At 34.3% G+C, this 17,992-nt stretch overlaps 3 protein-coding genes across 3 annotated transcripts; all 3 read right to left on the minus strand.

The window, feature by feature from the left end:
* Positions 1-3,123: 3,123 nt before the first annotated feature.
* Positions 3,124-4,778, minus strand: LOC145615440 (B3 domain-containing protein At5g42700-like). The gene is made up of 5 exons (XM_081670512.1): positions 4,642-4,778; positions 4,374-4,504; positions 4,106-4,280; positions 3,292-3,498; positions 3,124-3,208 (listed from the first exon to the last, which is right to left on the minus strand). Exons 1-5 carry the CDS (start codon positions 4,771-4,773, stop codon positions 3,164-3,166), a joined length of 690 nt encoding a protein of 229 aa, XP_081526638.1. The 5' UTR covers positions 4,774-4,778; the 3' UTR covers positions 3,124-3,163.
* A 3,551-nt stretch (positions 4,779-8,329) lies between these two features.
* On the minus strand, positions 8,330-12,350 carry LOC145613804 (uncharacterized). The gene is made up of 5 exons (XM_081668853.1): positions 12,081-12,350; positions 11,662-11,772; positions 9,207-9,371; positions 8,631-8,936; positions 8,330-8,470 (listed from the first exon to the last, which is right to left on the minus strand). Exons 1-5 carry the CDS (start codon positions 12,348-12,350, stop codon positions 8,330-8,332), a joined length of 993 nt encoding a protein of 330 aa, XP_081524979.1.
* A 951-nt stretch (positions 12,351-13,301) lies between these two features.
* LOC145614816 (uncharacterized) lies at positions 13,302-17,674 on the minus strand. The gene is made up of 5 exons (XM_081669879.1): positions 17,385-17,674; positions 17,171-17,302; positions 16,583-16,747; positions 13,978-14,283; positions 13,302-13,627 (listed from the first exon to the last, which is right to left on the minus strand). Exons 1-5 carry the CDS (start codon positions 17,664-17,666, stop codon positions 13,487-13,489), a joined length of 1,026 nt encoding a protein of 341 aa, XP_081526005.1. The 5' UTR covers positions 17,667-17,674; the 3' UTR covers positions 13,302-13,486.
* Positions 17,675-17,992: the final 318 nt, after the last annotated feature.

Genomic DNA, 17,992 nt, shown 5'->3' on the forward strand with positions numbered 1-17,992 from the left:
CAAATAATTTGAAACAGAGGTAGTACTATTGATTTGGGACTTATTTTGTCTCGACTCATGGCCCGACTTGTGTTACCCTTATCGAGCCTGGATTGTGACTTTGTGAGGAGGATGTAATAGAGATTAGAGAACATATAGGCTGAACTGAGCTCGGGTATAGGCTGCATTACTATAAATCTATTTGCACACACATGAAGTTTATGATCTCAAATATTCTGTTATGAAATGGGAGATTTTGTTGTGTCTTCGGCTTTTTTTCTTCTATTACTTGGTGATTTCACACATTACCATAGCCTATCTTTTTTGCTGATTTTCGCCACCACCCTACGTATGCCAAACAGCTAAAGTAATCCTACAAATTCTATCGAGGCTATTTTCATGGCCATTACCAGCCTTCATAAGATAACACTACATGTTATTTTTCATGCTTAAAATAAAGTATGGTGATCTCTGATTCTCTGTTAACCTTGTTTGTCTCTTACTTGTTTGATTTGCTTATTATCATGGTTAATTTACATCTTCCACTGCACTTTTGTGACCCTGGATTCGTTCAAATGTTGAATGAGTGATGTACATTTCATTCTGTGAACTTGTGATATTGAGGAATTGAAGCTATCACTCTTTTTTAATTGTGGCTTCTTATATACGAAGTATTATTTAGGGATCTGATCTAATGGGAAGAGATATTTGACACTTTTTGTGAGAAGTTAAGCTGCATTTGAAACAATAAAAGTAAAGTTATTTAGATCAATTTTGATTCATGCTCGGATATTTGGTATCTCCAATCCTCCGTTTCTTAATAAATCACTTATATTTCTTTTTGACTGTCTAATGGATGGTTATGATTTTGTATCCACAAACTATTGTTTTGTTGTTATTAGGGGTTAGATACCAAAGATTGATACTTGAAATTCTCAATTTGCAGGTGTAACTGGCCTTGTTTGAGTGAACTTGAAAAATGGGAAAGGCCAAGGGTGGTGCAATATTTATCAGGCTTGTCTCATCGGCTGGTACTGGATTCTTCTATGTAACAAAGAAGAACCCTAAGAAGGTTCCAGAGAAGCTCGAGTTCCGTAAGTTTGATCCTCGAGTTAATCGCCATGTTTTGTTTACTGAAGCCAAAATGAAATAGGCACGATAATGATACTGCATTTTGCTTTTTTTGGCAGTGATTGGTGATAAATTGATAATAACCTATATTGATTTAGAGCTGGAAGTTTTTATTATGGCTTCTAGTTATAGTTGAATTGTATGTAAAACTATGAATATATATGCTTGAAAGTACAACTTACTTTGCAGTATGCTGTTGTTTGGAATTCCAGAATTTAATTTTAGTGAGGTCTTAGCATCAGATTATCTTATACTCCGAATTTGCTGTCCTTCAGCTGAGTTATCTGCTAGAAGTGACGGAATGTCATTGGTTTTCATATGCTTTTTCTGGTTGTTGCTCACTATTGTAGATAGGAGATGTGTAAGTTATTGGTAAGGCTTAGAGTTGCTGGAGTCGTAATTACATAAGATAAATGTCATCTCTTCTTGTTAGCTTTTGGACATTACCCTCAACCTCAGGCTTTGCCAATTGCAGCTTCTTTCCCTGAGCACAACAATTTGATAAATACAGTAGCTATTCTCGCTAGCTTAAGTTAGGCCTAGTTTTTCTTTTATTTTGGTGTATGATGTCGAGTTTTACGTTGCAACAGAGGTTTTGGTGTGGGAGCTTGATTGCATGCTAAGGTAGTCGATTTAAGAACTTTGGGACCATGAATTACTACTTCACTTATTCGTGGTAAGATGATATTGCTCTTCATAGTAGACATGAAGCTTAGAGTTAGTAATTGCTATTTCTTGTGAGGTTAAGTTCAAGCCTTCATCATTTTTATTGAGTGGCACATTATAGATCCTTGGCAATTGCATTCTTTAATCTATAACTTGACTCGTAGCCCCTAAGATCGTGACCGGCCACTTTCTTTTTTCTAGGATTAGATTTTCCATTTTTTTTTTTGGGGGTGAATTTAGTATGTTGTGAGACATGGCACAAATGTTATCTTACATCTCATGTCCCCTACAAATAAAATTTTCATTGAAATTAAGAAATTAATTGGGAATCTTCAAATTACAAAAAAACTCCATAGAAGAAGATTTTACATTTGAGCTTTCGACTCCACCTTGTTTTCATGAAATAGTGGTTTACAACAAAATCACCAAATCTATATCATCTAATTTAAGATTCGTTAAAGTAATAGTGATATAAATGTTAATTCATAGATAGCAAAATGAAGGATACAACTCGATTAATTCACATCTATTATGTTACCATAATTGAACATCTATTCCATACACATATATTTGATAAAAATTTTAGATCGTGTACCTTTCCGATCTAATATAAAATTAAGTTCCATAATGGAAATTTTTTGGAGTGTTTCCACTTGACCAAACAAAGGCTATACAAAAATCCATTCATGATCATCACTAATACATGTTGTACCAAAAAGTTGGATTGAAGACATTTCCATAAATATCAGCACAATTTTCCTACTCAAATTTCCTACTCGATTCTAACTGATGATGTTTACCTGCAATATTAACAAGAAAAAGATCAATAACAGAGCAGCACATTATTATAAATCGCGCCATGTCTATGTTTACCATAAGAAAATTTGAAGGCAATTATGTGCTACATGCCTACATAGCATAACAAAATTAGCATTACAATATTGAACAACAATTCAACCCATTATTAACATGATACTGGCTTTTATGGTCGAATTGAACAGGACGATCATACCATTCACACCCAAGGTCTAGAATAGCCTATATAGCTCATGGTACGCGGTAACACACTTACCACCATTTATTGTTGCCTACCAAATAGGCGTAATTGCGCAAGTGATTAAACAACACACACAATGGAAGAGTGCTCATATAACTGCATAACATGATAACATCAAAGCATGCAGCAAAAATTTGCATTGCAGAAGAATCAGTATAGATAAAAAGAAGCATATTCTACCTATATTTACAATTTAGAGCATGATTTCCAAAGAACTACATAACATCAGAGCATGCAGCAAAAGTTTGCATTGCATAAAAAACAGTAACTATAAAAGATGCATAATTTACCTATATTTATATTTTAGAGCATGATTTCCAAATAATTGTCTTAATCTGTACCAGAATCTTGCCCACTTCCCCTTATAATATAGACCTGCATTTACAGTATAAGACATTTCATCAGAAATTTTGTTATATAATGAACTAAGGATTAAGTTATACAAATTTTAGATTTACCTTTAAAACTGAGCTACTGATCACTTGAAAAATAACAGCATCCCCATCAACAAGTTCATGAGACTCAGCAAAACCCTTCCAGCCTCCACTAAGACCGCGCTTTCGAGCCAGGTAAACAACTGGATACTCCTCATTTTCTTCATCTACCAATGTCACCATTCCATCATTTGTAGGTAGGCTCCTCCGGCAAAAATCAGTTGGGAGACCCTGCAGTAAACGGCAGTATAAAATATCATATTTACCTAACTAACACACTAATGGTTCATTTCATATTATTGAAAACAGCATTTTAATAACCCAACAAACATATCTACACTGAAAATGTTGTGACGCAAACAAGTGACTCAACATAAGGTGGGATAATGTACATTACCTTGCATGTCCGGAATTAATAGTCGCATATGCTAATTTCTCTTATTAGTTAATACACGCTTGTTGAATAGTAAATTAACCAACTCTAAGAGGATACAATCGATACAATTTGCACTTAAACTATAGAATGGCTTACCCCTAAAATCATGTCATATTCTTAAATAAGAGAGGCCCAAACTATATGACCGGCAACTAATTTCAACAACTAATTTCACCAAGTCAAAACGTGTCAACCAAAAGAGTTAAAGAGGATACAATCAAATACAATTTGCACATAAATTAAAATGGTTTACTCATAAAATCATGTCATATTTTAAATACGAGAGGTCCAAACTATAAGACCGACAACCAATTTTAACAATCAAAACTTGTCAAGTCAAAACGTGTCAACAAAAAAACATAACATGGACAAATAATTGAGAAAAAAAAAAAAAAAAGTTACCAGCCAAAAACCACCAGTGACATGAGAAGGAAGCATGGGTCTAACAAGAGTAGGAAAGCCCTCTTGTTCAAGCTTAGCATTCAGCTTCTCTGCTTCTTCAATTGCATATTCTCTCACATCATCACTTGCTATCACTCGATTCGTAAAATCTCTTGCTTTCACTACTCCATAATTCCTACATACATTTACAATCACCCCATCAAAAAAATGTAAATTTATCTAAAACTTTCTTATAAAACCCATCAAAATTAATTGAAAATGAACCCACTTTCTAGGTGAAGAAAATCTAGGTAATGAAATTTCAGCATAAACAAGGGCAGGATTACTAGCAACCCGAGCAGATCGTCTCACTTCAATTGTTTGTTTATCAACTATACGAGCCTTACCAACCTTCTTCATCTGCCCATTTCATAAAAAAATCCCAAAAAACAAATATCAGTAATTCATCATCTACATAACACATAAACAAAACCCGAGTCGGGGTTTAACGTTACTAGTTCAAATTACACTATTAATGCGACAATTAATGGTAATACCGGAGACGATTTGGGGGAAAGATTTTTGAGAGCTTGAGAAAGATGAATGAGATTGAGATCTTCCAAGCGTTTCTTGTTCTCTTCCACCCTCTTTTGGCGACGCTCTTCATATGACGTTTTTCCAATCCCCATTTTTATTTTTTTTTCCTTTCTTACAATGGTATTTTTTTTTAAGGATTATAAGAGAGGAGAGAAAATTGAGAAATATAAGGGTGTGTTTGTATATAAAGAAGGAGAGAGGATTTGTGAATTTGAATAATGTGAGGAGTCGACCGTTTGAATGGCAGTGTTTAGTGAAGTGTGAAGTTGAGTCACTGTAGTTGAGATTGTGGGTTGTGACACGATTGATGATGCAGAGGTTTTTTTTATTGATGAAAAAAACGTTCGAGTTTTCTTGGAATTTAGGCTGAATTGCCTTCAATTAGCAACCCAGTTCCACCTCGCCCACCCCCTTTTTTTTTTTTTTTTTTTTTTTTTTTTTTTTTTTGTGAAAAGCCCACCCAAAATTATTTTTTTCCCTCACTTAATCTAAAATCAATATTTATTTATTTATTTATTTTTTTGAGAAAGTGAATATATAAAGCTAAACTTTTAGCCAAGCGACGACATTTGACGTTTTAACTTTTCGCCAATTGTCGCGGCATGTAAGATAAAGTTATATAGAATTTTATTTGTAGGATAAAAGTTAGTTTATAATTCTATTTTTAATCAAATTCGGATAGAATTTTAGGATAAAATTGTTAATTAATTATAATTAACAAAGTCTTATATGTGGCTGGCCACACTGTGTGGCCAACCACTATAAGGGTAAATTCGCTATTGTAATGGGGGTTACTTCGTCAGTGTTAAAGGAGTTACTTTGTCATTGTTATAGAGTGACTTGGGCAGTGTTATAAGGGTTACCCGGTCGGTATTACAGGGGTTACTTTATTAATCTTATAGGGGTTACTTTAAGTTGTCACACGGTGTGGCCGACCGCACACAAGACGAGCTGATTATAATTTCATTAAAAAAAACAATTAGATTATAACTCTTATAAATTATCATATAAATTTATCTTTTGTATCATAATATTTTTTTTGGAGCGAATGAATTAATTCAAAATGTACCATATCCATTATTTATAATATATTATAATCAATTAAAATAATATACTTCACAATCTAATATAACTAGATGAAGCCCGTGCGATGCACGGGTCGATCTAATTTTTTAAAAAAATATTTTTCATATTTATGTGATTACATTTGTTATTTTATTAGTTGTACGTAATATATCATTTTCTCCGTATTTGTTTTAAAATATTAGATAAATTCCTAATCTCAAAAGATAATATTTCGTATTTAATTAATGTAACCATTAAAATCTCATTAGTCAATTTTGCTTATGTGGCACTTGAATTATTTATTGGATAAACTATAATTTATAATCCTACGTGGCACGTTAACTAATCTTATATTAGGTGGCATAATCCTATTGTAGCGTTTTAAAAATATAAATCCTATGTGGCGCTCTAATAATTTTTTAAAAATAAAAATCCTACGTGACGTTCTAAAATTTTGGGAAAAAACTCCCCTTTATATATATATATATATATATATATATATATATATATATATATATATATATATATATATATATATAGGGGAGGGATCCGGTGAGAACACCTTTATATGTGAGATTACTATACTTATATGAGAACACTTTAATAAAATTTAAAACATTAGAAGAACTTTTTAGAACATATGCAACATCTTTTAGAACATCACACTTAACTTTTTGTAGCATAGGTTTTAGAACAAAATGCCCATAAATTTAGAACCTAGACTCAATGATTCTTAACATATGTAATATTTCTTAGAAGAATAAACTTAGCTTTACTGAATATAGTTTTAATTTGAACACGATACTCAAATTTTAAGACCTTAAACTCAAAAACAAATGTGAACCTATGCAATCTTTTTTAGAACATATGCAACGTATTTTAGAACATCTGTAATAGTTTTTAGAACATACTTAAATTTTCTTGAACATTATTCGTTAATATTGAACAGGAATTGAAATTCGATTTTTACTACGAATTGATTTGAAATCAATTTATTATTGATTTTTAATGTAACATAAAATTGCTGAATTGTTGTTTTGTTTCTTAAATCAATTATAATTCCTTGAAATTTCAAACTCTATATAATTTTCCCAATTTGATTGATTTGGATGAAAAAAAAATTGATTTGACATATTAAAGTGTCAATTAAGCTTGGTTTACCTTTCATTAAGCTTCACAACTTGAATTCTCGATTGTAATTATTCAGAAGTTTATACAAAATACACGAAATTCTTAAGCATGTGGTGATGGTGGTTGTCGTGGGAGAGGAGAGAGATTGGTAGCCATGATGGTGGGAAGAAGAGAAAGAGTGTTGGTGGTGGAGGTGGCGACGTAAAGGCTATATAACATGCGGTGGTGGTGACGGAGAAGCTAAAGATTGTATAGTGTTGGTGGGGAGAAGAGAGAGAATGTTTGAGGTTGAAGATGGTAGGTTGGATTTAAAATTGAAACCTCAACATTAACATTTTTTATCACAAATGTGCGTGGGAAGTTATGAGACATGTGATGGTGGCAGTGGTGGTGTTAGGGAGAGGAGAGAGAATGTTGAGGTTGAGGATGATGGGAATAGTTTATTTTCATAACATCTACCTTAACATATTAGAACATACATGTGTTCTCACATATAAAGTGTTCTCATATAAGAGAGGTGTTCTCATATAAGAGAGGTGTTCTCACATGAGCCTCTCCCTATATATATATATATATATTAGATTTTAACAACCCGAGCATCGTATACGCACAAAACTAGTATTTTTTATTTAAAGTTATGCTTGCACGTACGTACGTATGTATTTATTTATTATTTTTCTTTTTGGAAGCCTTATTATTTTTTATTTTGTAAGGTAAGGAGAATGATTATGACTATATCTTAACTTTTATGGGTTTTTTTTTTTTTTTTTTTTTTTTTTTTTTGTTCGATATTTGTGAGTCAGACACTTTATATTAAAGTGAAAGGGAAAAGGTAAGCGATCCCTACTCTTAAAGTGTCTCTAAGCGTTTATTTGTATGTATGTATATATTGATTCAATTACAATCAAACTTATTAAATTTATTCAAAATTATCTTAATTATATACTTCGTATTTATTGTCATCGATTAAATATAAGAGATCAAACGTAATGAATCCAGAGAAATCAATTGCAAAGAATTCAACTACTCTCATTTGGCCAATACAAAGAGCGTAATGTTTTATTTATTTATTTTTATTGACATGCCAATGTTTTTATTTTGACGTGGAACTAATAATATACGAAGTAAAAATTATAATATGAAGAATAGGTACAACGATGACACCAATTTAAATAAGGAAAATTTGTCAAAAGCCTTTTTTTTTTTTTTTTTTTTTTTGCGTGTTAATAAAACGGGTTTTAGGTGTGTTTTTTCAGAAAAAAATAATGTGGTTTTTCACAAATAATAAAAGTGTTTTAAAAGTTGATCTTTGACAAATTTCCCTTAAAATAAATATGTACTTCGTAGTAATAAAATAAAAGAAGATCAAGGAACAGCTTTAGCAGATCAGTTTTGATCCAACAGATGCTTAAGCATGGCAATTGCAAAGGGGGTTTGGATTAAATTTATAGATCAGTATTTTATATAGCCTGAATCCTTTAACCAAGGCAGCATCTCTTCTAAGCCTTCCTTCAAGCTTCTTGGGTTGTAACCAAGCTCTTTCTTCGCTTTCCCACATGAATATGCCCATTGATGCCGCATTACAGCTACCATCTGCTCCAAATTTAGACGTCAAAACGAGTACAATTTCAAACCAAAAGAAAAATGAAGTGTTACCTCCGTTACTTTTTAGTTGTAACAAAAGGGTATTTTTTGTAAAAGGGAATAAAAGGCTGGGAATTGATCTGATCATCGATTATTCAATTAAACATACCGGGGGACTGAGGAATGGCAACTTTCCAGTAACCAGTGAAATAAGTACTGAAATCCATCCATAAGCCTCTATTATCCACATAGGAAGACTCAAACGGGGCTTGCTCGTGTTAGTAAGGATAGCTGCAGCATCAACAATGTACTTGAATGATGCATTCTCTCCGGTAAGTAAGTATCTTTCACCAGGACGACCTTTTTCCATTGCTGCTATGTGTCCTTTCGCAACATCATCAACATGACTAAAAGAGTATTTGTCACTTCCATGCCCAATATAACCAGGTAGTTGCCAGTTAAAGCGCTCAATTAACTGACAGTAGGAAAAAAAATGAATTTACTGATAAAGGTAAGAACAAGCACAAACCCCAGCAAATTAAAGACCAAATGTATGATCAGTTAAATATCTTCATGAATCTACTGTGTTCGTTCCTAGAAGCTAGAACTTGATATGGCCTAAATCCCTTTGAGACAATCAATGACTCGTTAGCAAAAACAAACATCTAATGATGAAGTGATTTAGTACTCAAAAATTTAATAATATGTAACGATTTTATAATTAATTTTACTAGCGTTCACTCACCAATTTAGCAACAATATTTCCAGTGGTAAGCTTGCCAGAACCATACATAACTCCTGGATAAACCGCGACAATGGGAATCCCTTCTGATGCAGCCTGTAATGCTATCTTATCAGCTGCAACTTTCGACCTCTCATACTCTGTACAAAAGAACTTCTCATGGTGCACCTACAAAATAAATCTATTGTTTCAATTTCGCTTAAGACCCAAGCTAAGATTACCAAACTTATAGTATACCCATCAAAGTTTTAATCATAAACGTGAACTTTTTCAAAAACACTAATCGGTAACATAATATAAGAAGCTCATACAACTATCATTCATAATTTGTCCAAACAAATTCAATTAGTGGTACAAATCCTTTAACTCGAACCTAAAAATTCAATAAACAATAAGTCATTCAAAAATGTTTACCATTTTGCGACTATATGTTTATCAAGTTTATAAAATACTAAGTAGAATAAATTGCATACTTCCTCTATGCTACATTTGTCTTATTTGAAGTTGCATAACAAGTGTTACATACTCAATTTTGAAAACGCGATCTCTCTAATACCTATAATAACAACTTACCTAATATGGCAAGTATAAAAATAGGATGAATGTGTGCATTCTTGCAATGATTAGAGCCAGAGTATCAACCTTTTAGCAGAATTTGTCATTATGTTTGTCAAATATTCCTATTAATTTGTCCTTTTGTTAGTTCTTTTTGTACTAGGACATTTTCATCCCCAAATTCCCTTACTATTTTAGCATACAAATTAATTTGATTAATCTCTTTCGATTTCGATTAACTATAGTAATCTACTGCTCAAACTCCAATCTAGGCCTAGGAATCATTTTGAATTCAATTGTGATCAATTACTTTCTATGTACCTCTTCTCATTACACGATTCCTCTTCTTATTTCTCTCTTCTATATTCATCTTTAATATATATACCCAAGCTATCAACAGCAATATTCGAAAACGGATGATGTATTTTTCTTTTTAAATCAGATATTTTTAAAAATACCAGGAAAAAAATAAAAAAAAACCTATCCAATTCAAAAGCAAGAACTATGACTTTGTAAATATTTTATACAATTATTTTGACTTTGCAATTCGCATATATCGTTTGTGCTACGAAATTACCAATTAATTTGCGTAAATTGTACTCTCATCTAATTTCATTCACCTGATTAAGGTTGAGGGCATGCACAAGCATTTCAGATAACCAATTTGGTTTTATGCCTGGGAGATCTACTATGGAGGCAATCCATTTGATAAGACAAATGATGGAGTTTTATAGGGTAAAGAAGAAAGATCTTCATATGGTCTTTATTGATTTAGAGAAGGCATATGACAAGGTGCCAAGAGAGATACTTTGGTGGGCAATGTTGAAGAAAGGTATCCCACGAAGGTATGTAGACCTAGTTAAGGATATGTATCGGGAAGTGTCAACAAATGTGAGGACATGCGGAGGGTTGACAAAAGATTTCCCTATTACAATCGGATTGCATCAAGGGTCTGCATTAAGCCCTTTTCTTTTTGCAACGGTTCTAGATGAATTAACTAGACCAATTCAAGATGAGGTTCCATGGTGTATGCTGTTCGCAGATGATATCGTTTTGGTGGATGAGACTAAGGATGGGGTTAATGTCAAGTTGGAGCAATGGAGGCAAAGGTTGGAATCTAGAGGGTTTAAGCTAAGTCGGAGTAAGACTGAATATTTGGTATGTCGTTTTGGCACTCAGAGGGGGACAAGCAATGAAGTGGTGAGTTTGGATGGAAAGGATTTGACCATGAGTGAATGTTTTAAGTACCTAGGGTCGATCATCCAGAAGAATGGTGACATTGATCAAGACGTGACCCACAGGATTAAGTCAGGGTGGCTTAAATGGAGAGCGGCCACGGGAGTGTTATGCGACCGCAGCATTCCCTTAAAGTTGAAGGGAAAATTCTACAGGACTGCCATAAGACCAGTGTTGCTCTATGGTACAGAATGTTGGGCTTCTAAGAAAGAGCATATTAAAAAGATGGAGGTTACGGAAATGCGCATGTTAAGGTGGATGTGTGGAAACACTTTAAGAGATAGAATCAGAAATGAGGTTATTCGCAAGAAAGTAGGTGTGGCGGGCATTGTAGATAAATTAAGGGAAAATCGTCTGCGTTGGTTTGGACATGTAAGACGGAGACCCGAGGGTGCACCGGTGCGAAGAGTGGAAGAGTGGGACCATGGAGGGATTAAACGAGGAAGAGGGAGACCAAAGATGACTTGGTTGGAAGGAGTGAGGAAGGATATGAAGTGCATGGATTTACGTGAGGATGAAGTTTTGGATCGTAAGGGATGGAGGAGAAAGATTTATGTTGATGACTACACGGAATAATCAAATTTGGTTCATGTTAGCCGACCCCACTTTTGGGATTAAGGCTTTGATTGATTGATTGATTGATTGATTGATTCTCGTCAGCAATGACACCACCATCAGTAGGTCCAAGAGCAAAAAACGACGACGTATAGATGATCTTCTGTATGGAGTTACTTTCTTTACAAGCTTGAATCACGTTCTTCAATCCACCGACATTAACCTGCAACCAAATATCTAATAAAAGTCAGCCTTCAAAAATATTACTCCGTATTCTAAGAATATGTCTTGAATCTGTTAACGACTAGGAAGGTTAGAGTCCATGGACATAGCTTAGTATCTAATAAGACATTGTTAGTGAACCACGTAAATCTTGTGTTCTTGATTATTTGTTGATTTCTGACTTTCTGTTAATAATCTTTCTTGCATAAGTTAAAACAATAATAATAAATTTATAATAACCAACAAAAACAAATATAGCTAATAGCTTTATGAAGTTAAGTTGTAAAATAGACGGGTTTAAGTACGTACGGTGAAGAAACGAGAGGGATCAGGAAGCCAAGGCTCGACGAGTGCGGCGGAGTGGATTACAAAGTCACAACCAGAGACGGCAGCAAGGAGGGAGGAGAAGTCAGTAATGTCGCCGAAGTAGAATTCGAACTGGGGAGTGTTGAGGGAGGAGAGGTTGGTGGTTTGGCGGTCGAAACCTCGGACAGAGTAGCCGTGGTTGAGTAAGGCGTGGCAGAGTTTACCACCTAAGAAACCAGATGCACCTGTTACAAGTATCTTTTTCTTCTCCATTTTTTTTTTCTTACTTGATGGAAATTTTGCCGGGAGAAAGGATTTTAAAAAGACAGGGAGGGGGGTTTCTATAGTGTTTTTTATTATTATTGTATTATTTTTTTATGATTATAATTTTAGTGGGGACCGATTCAAATAGGATGGATGATGAGAATCGATCCTAAAATCTCTTGGAATAAAGAGGGAAGCTCTAACCACTTGATCAGAAAAAAAAATTAAAAATATTGAATATTTCCCATATTTCAGAAAAAAATATATATTGAATATTTCCTCCATTTTTATTTTTTATTTATACTCCATAGTAGTAATTGATATGAATACTGTAAGGAATGTGTTTTGAATCGATAACCTTGAGTCAAGAGCTAGGAGTTGGGAACTAGGAAGAAGTGATATGGACATGCCTCAATGAAGGAGTGTTGAAGATTGACTAGGCATGGTCAACCCAATGGGTAAGGGTGACCATGTACGAAAATCCTATCAATGGAGAAAAAAATCAGAGGCATGGTCAACTCCAAAGGGTAAGGGTGACCATGTCCGAAAACCCTATTAATGAAGGGTTAATTAAAGGCATGGTCAACCCCAAAGGGTAAGGGTGACCATGTCCTCCATTGAAACTCCCTCAATTAAGCTTGAATTTCCAAAATGATGACAGAGGTGATGTTGGCAACGAAGGGAGAGGAGATAGCTAGCAAATGGCAGTGGTTGTTGTGATGGTGAATAAGTGAGGTCGAAATTTTGGAGTTGAAGCGCCAATGTTGAGTTAGAAGAGAGAGGAGAAAGAAAGTTGGATGGAGAAATAGTAGGAAAGACTAAGAAAGAAGCTAGTACTAACGGACATCCTAGTGAATTTTAAAAAATATCCCAAATAATATATGAATATGCCGATCTTACCCTTATGATTAACATACTTTGTCGATCATAAAGATTAACTTGTATATCCTCGAATGAGAATGATTTCCTAATGTTTTCTTTTTTCTTATTTAAAAAAAAAAAAGAACACCGGGCTCAAGTTTTATTTACAGAAAAGAGTCAGGTAACAACACTCTCAAAGGCTTTAATGTATTAAGCACTATTGGATTAGTTTAGACCTTACAAAAGCATGACAATTACAAGAGAGTTTGGATGAATGTTACAGATCAGTATTTTATATAGCCTGAATCCTTCAACCACGGGAGCATCTCTTCTAAGCCTTCCTTCAAGCTTCTTGGGTTGTAACCAAGCTCTTTCTTCGCTTTCCCACATGAATACGCCCATTGATGCCGCAGCACAGCTACTGTCTGCTCCAAATTTTAACCACTCAGACGTCAAAAGGTGTACAATTTTCAGGCAAAAAGAAGTAAAAGCGAATACAAGGCTGGGAAATAAAGCATGAAATTAGACCGAGATAGCAGAGCATTTATAACTGATATCACAAACTACAATACAATGACTTGACGAAGACAAGCAGCACCAAAAGAAGTCAGCCCCAAGAATCATATTCATTTTAGGAACATGCACTCTATCTAAAAGTGACAGTGCTCCAGATTAACTTAGAAGTGACCTGATCATCATAGGTTATGCATTTAAATTTTACCAAACAGTTGGAGAGGAATTAACCAACTACTGAGAGTCTGGGATTGATAAATACCGGGGGACTGAGCAACGGCAAATTTCCAGTAATCCGTGATATAAGTACTGAGATCCATCCATAAGTCTCTAGCATCCACATGGGAAGACTAAAACGGGGCTTACTCGTGTTGGTAAGGACAGCTGCAGCATCAAAAACATACTTGAATGATGCATTCTCTCCGGTAAGCAAATATCGTTCACCAGGACGACCTTTTTCCATAGCTGCTATGTGTCCCTCCACCACATCATCAACATGACAAAAAGAATATTTGTCATGTCCAGGCCCAATATATCCAGGTAGTCGCCAATTAAAGCGTTCAATTAACTGACATGAGTAGATTAAAAAAAGTTAGGTAAGTCGATGAAGGGAGAAACCATAATACAGTGTATACCAGCAAAGATGAAGGTTGGAGCAAGCACCAAGCCCAGCAAGTAGTCTGAGTTGTTTGACAAAAGATGCCTAACAGGCAGCTCATGCAGTACTTCAATTACATTTCCTATTGTAAATAAGATAAATGATTTCAATCAATTCCAATATTCCATACTGTTTAGCCAAACTTTCAGAGCACCAAATTTTGGAAATAATTCAATCACGTCATTTTGTCAGTACAAATGACAATTGACAAGTCACTTGCTACTATAAAATAAAGACTTGGGATATCCAAAATAGTAACACAATTCCATCAACAATCTTGTAATAGTAAAATATCATTAACAGACCAACAGATGGTGTAACAATAAACATCATTACAGACATGATTCCTCATCAAACTACCAAAAGGACATATTTTCAGAGCGTACAACATAAACATAATTGTCATGATTCCTCATACACTGTAATTGTCACAACCACTTAGGATCCAACTGCCACTACGGATTTGAGAATGAAGATAATTGTCAGTGAAAATATTAATGTGATTATTTCACCTATCTTTAGTACAATCCATGGAATGAACATTATAAGTAATTAAATATTGTCACTCTAATTCAATAAGAAACTTTGCAGTTCACTCTAAAAAGATGGAATGTCCTTGTTTGGTTGACATTATAAAATGGAGGAATTGGGAATTCACGGGAATCAATAAAGTGGGTAGTTGTTTGGTTGACACAAAAAAAGCAAAAATGCGGGAAGTGAAATTTCATGAGAATTTAAACTTCCCACAATACATGGGAAGTAAATTCCCAAGCCCTCCCTTAGTAAACAAAAATTCATGGGAAATTCAATTTCACTTATTGCCAACCAAACACATTTAAGAAATTCCTAGGAATTTCATTAAGGAGTTAACTTCCCATGAAGAACAAATTCCTATGGGAATTAAATTCCCACATCAACCAAACAATATAAGTACCAGTGGGAAATATTATCAGACATGAAATTCCAAATGTCCATAACACAAGCTAAATGATCAACATCACTGTAACTACTCCAACTGTCATTATTTCCCCAACTATGAAAGTTTTTTTCTGTATCATTTATGTTCAATAGGTTGTAACTACTACAGCCTTAGGATCTATAACTGCTAGATTGCTTCCAAGCAATCTGAACTAAATATAACATTGAAGCTTTTTTATATTTAAAAAAAAAAATTGAAAAATATTGAAGCACTAATGTTAAGATTGGTATAATGATTAACACCAATATTTAGCTATTGTATGCAATTTTTTTTTCCAAGGTTAAATTTCATTTTGTGAATGATAATGATAAATTGATAATTATTTATAAACTCCTAAGCCTGTTCACAAGCTTTTGAGCTGAGCCAAAGATAGCTTAGGCTCAACTCGTGAAGATCTTCCAGCCTTGCTTGAGCCGATTTTTGAGCAAGCTGAGCATTGAGTAGTTCACAAGTAAACTTGGCACATAAACAATCCTAAACACAATGGCCTACAGGGAAGACATTATAGAACATATAATATATATGATTGTACCCAATTACGCATAGCAGGTTGGCATAAAAATCAATGTTGCTTTTATATTTTATGGCTTTGGTCAGAATTTAAAAACTGGCAAGAATGTTCAAAATAAATTAAAAACTATAAGGTTTGATGGTCATGCACGTATGAAATAGAAGATTCAAAATCAAAAAACAGCTAAAGGTATAATCTACATTCTACAGTAACCTAATGTGTTAGTACCTGTCTGCTATGATTAATTCAGACACATAAACAGCTAACTTTCATACGATATGCTGATATATTTGGCTCCACACCCCTAAACCATGATCAACAGTTTTACGTGCTCAACCATTAGAAGAAATTAGATGCTATACACCAAACGCCCCCCCGCGCACACACCCACACACACACTCAGAAAGTAAAACTTATCCAAGTTCCCAGCCAATATTCATATATCACCCCATTATATAGGCAAATTTAGCAGCTTACAAACTAAGGATAATTCCAATAAGAGACAGTCAACCAGTGAAGCATTGGAAAACTATGCAAATGGTCAGACATTACTGCAGTCACAAGTATATAAGAGCAATAACTAGCAATTGCAAGACCTAAATCCAAGATGATCAATGACGCATTAGCATACACAAAGATCTAGTGATGACACGATAGTCAAAATATTAATCACATGTAAACATTCCTTCATTTCAATATCTTTAACTTTTCTCACTCACCAATTTAGCCACAACATTTCCAGCCGTAAGCTTGCCAGAACCATAGATAACTCCTGGATAGACTGCAACAATCGGAACCCCCTCTGATGCAGCTTGTAATGCTATCTTATCAGCTGCTACCTTCGACCTCTCATATTCTGTACAAAAGAACTTCTCATGGTGTACCTACAAATTAAATAAACAATTTCTACTCCACTTAAAACCCAAGATTACAAAATTTTCAAGCAAAATTCACGCATATTCAACTAATTCAACTATACATCAAAGTTTCACATAAAGTACTCATTAATTGAATTTTCTCAATAACACTATATTTGTAACAAATTAATCCCATTCGACTAAACATTCCTATATAGTCGATAGTAACAAATTCAATTGGTAATACAATAATTAATTTCAAAGTACAATTGCAATAATTAAATTCTTATATTATCATTCAAAATATATCAACACTTGCAACTATATATATATTCATCAACTAAATTCCAGTTTAAAAATGCTATTTTCCTAATTTTACCAATTTATTACAAAATTGTCAACTGTATATATTCGATCAATTAATTACAAAATACTTTGCATATAATTCACCTGATTCTCATCAGCAATGACACCACCATCAGTAGGTCCAAGAGCAAAAAACGACGACGTATATATAATCTTCTGAACCGATTCACTTTCTTTACAAGCTTGAATCACATTCTTCAATCCACCAACATTAACCTTCAACAACAAAAAAAATCAATTATAAAAGTCAAACATAAAAAACACAATCAATTACAAAATTGAATGAGGGTGCAAATACAGTGAAGAATCGAGAAGGATCAGGAAGCCAAGGCTCAACAAGAGCAGCAGAGTGGATGACGATGTCGCAACCGGAGACGGCGTTGATGAGGGAGACGAGGTCGGTTGTATCGCCGAAGGAAAGATGAAAGTGGGTGGATGAAGAGGTGGTGGGAAGAGAAGAGAGGTTGCTGGAATGGCGGACGAATGCTCGGACTGAGTAGCCATTGTTGAGTAAGGCGTGGCAGAGTTTGCCGCCTAAGAAGCCTGATGCACCTGTTACTAGTACTCTTTTGTTCTTCATTTTGGCTGTTTTTGTTTTTGTTTTTGTTCTTTCTTTTTCAAGGAAGGTTTATGGGAGTGGGGATTGGGGAATGGGTTTGTGATTGTTGTGTGGGTTGGGTCAACACTAGGGTTGATTTTGGTCAATTTTCCGTGGAGGTCGGGTGTGGGGAAGGTAAAGGGAATGTCACTACTTAGGGCCTGTGCTTATTGACTGAACTCAGCCGAATTGAACTGAACTTATTAGAACTGAACTGAAAATAATCGTATTAGGGCATGTTCTGATTGATTGAACTGAGCTAAATTGAACTGAATATTTTATGAGAGAAGGAAATTAAGAAGTGAACG

Source organism: Chenopodium album, chromosome 25 (assembly GCF_948465745.1).
Source record: "Chenopodium album chromosome 25, dcCheAlbu1.1, whole genome shotgun sequence".
NCBI lineage: Eukaryota > Viridiplantae > Streptophyta > Magnoliopsida > Caryophyllales > Amaranthaceae > Chenopodium > Chenopodium album.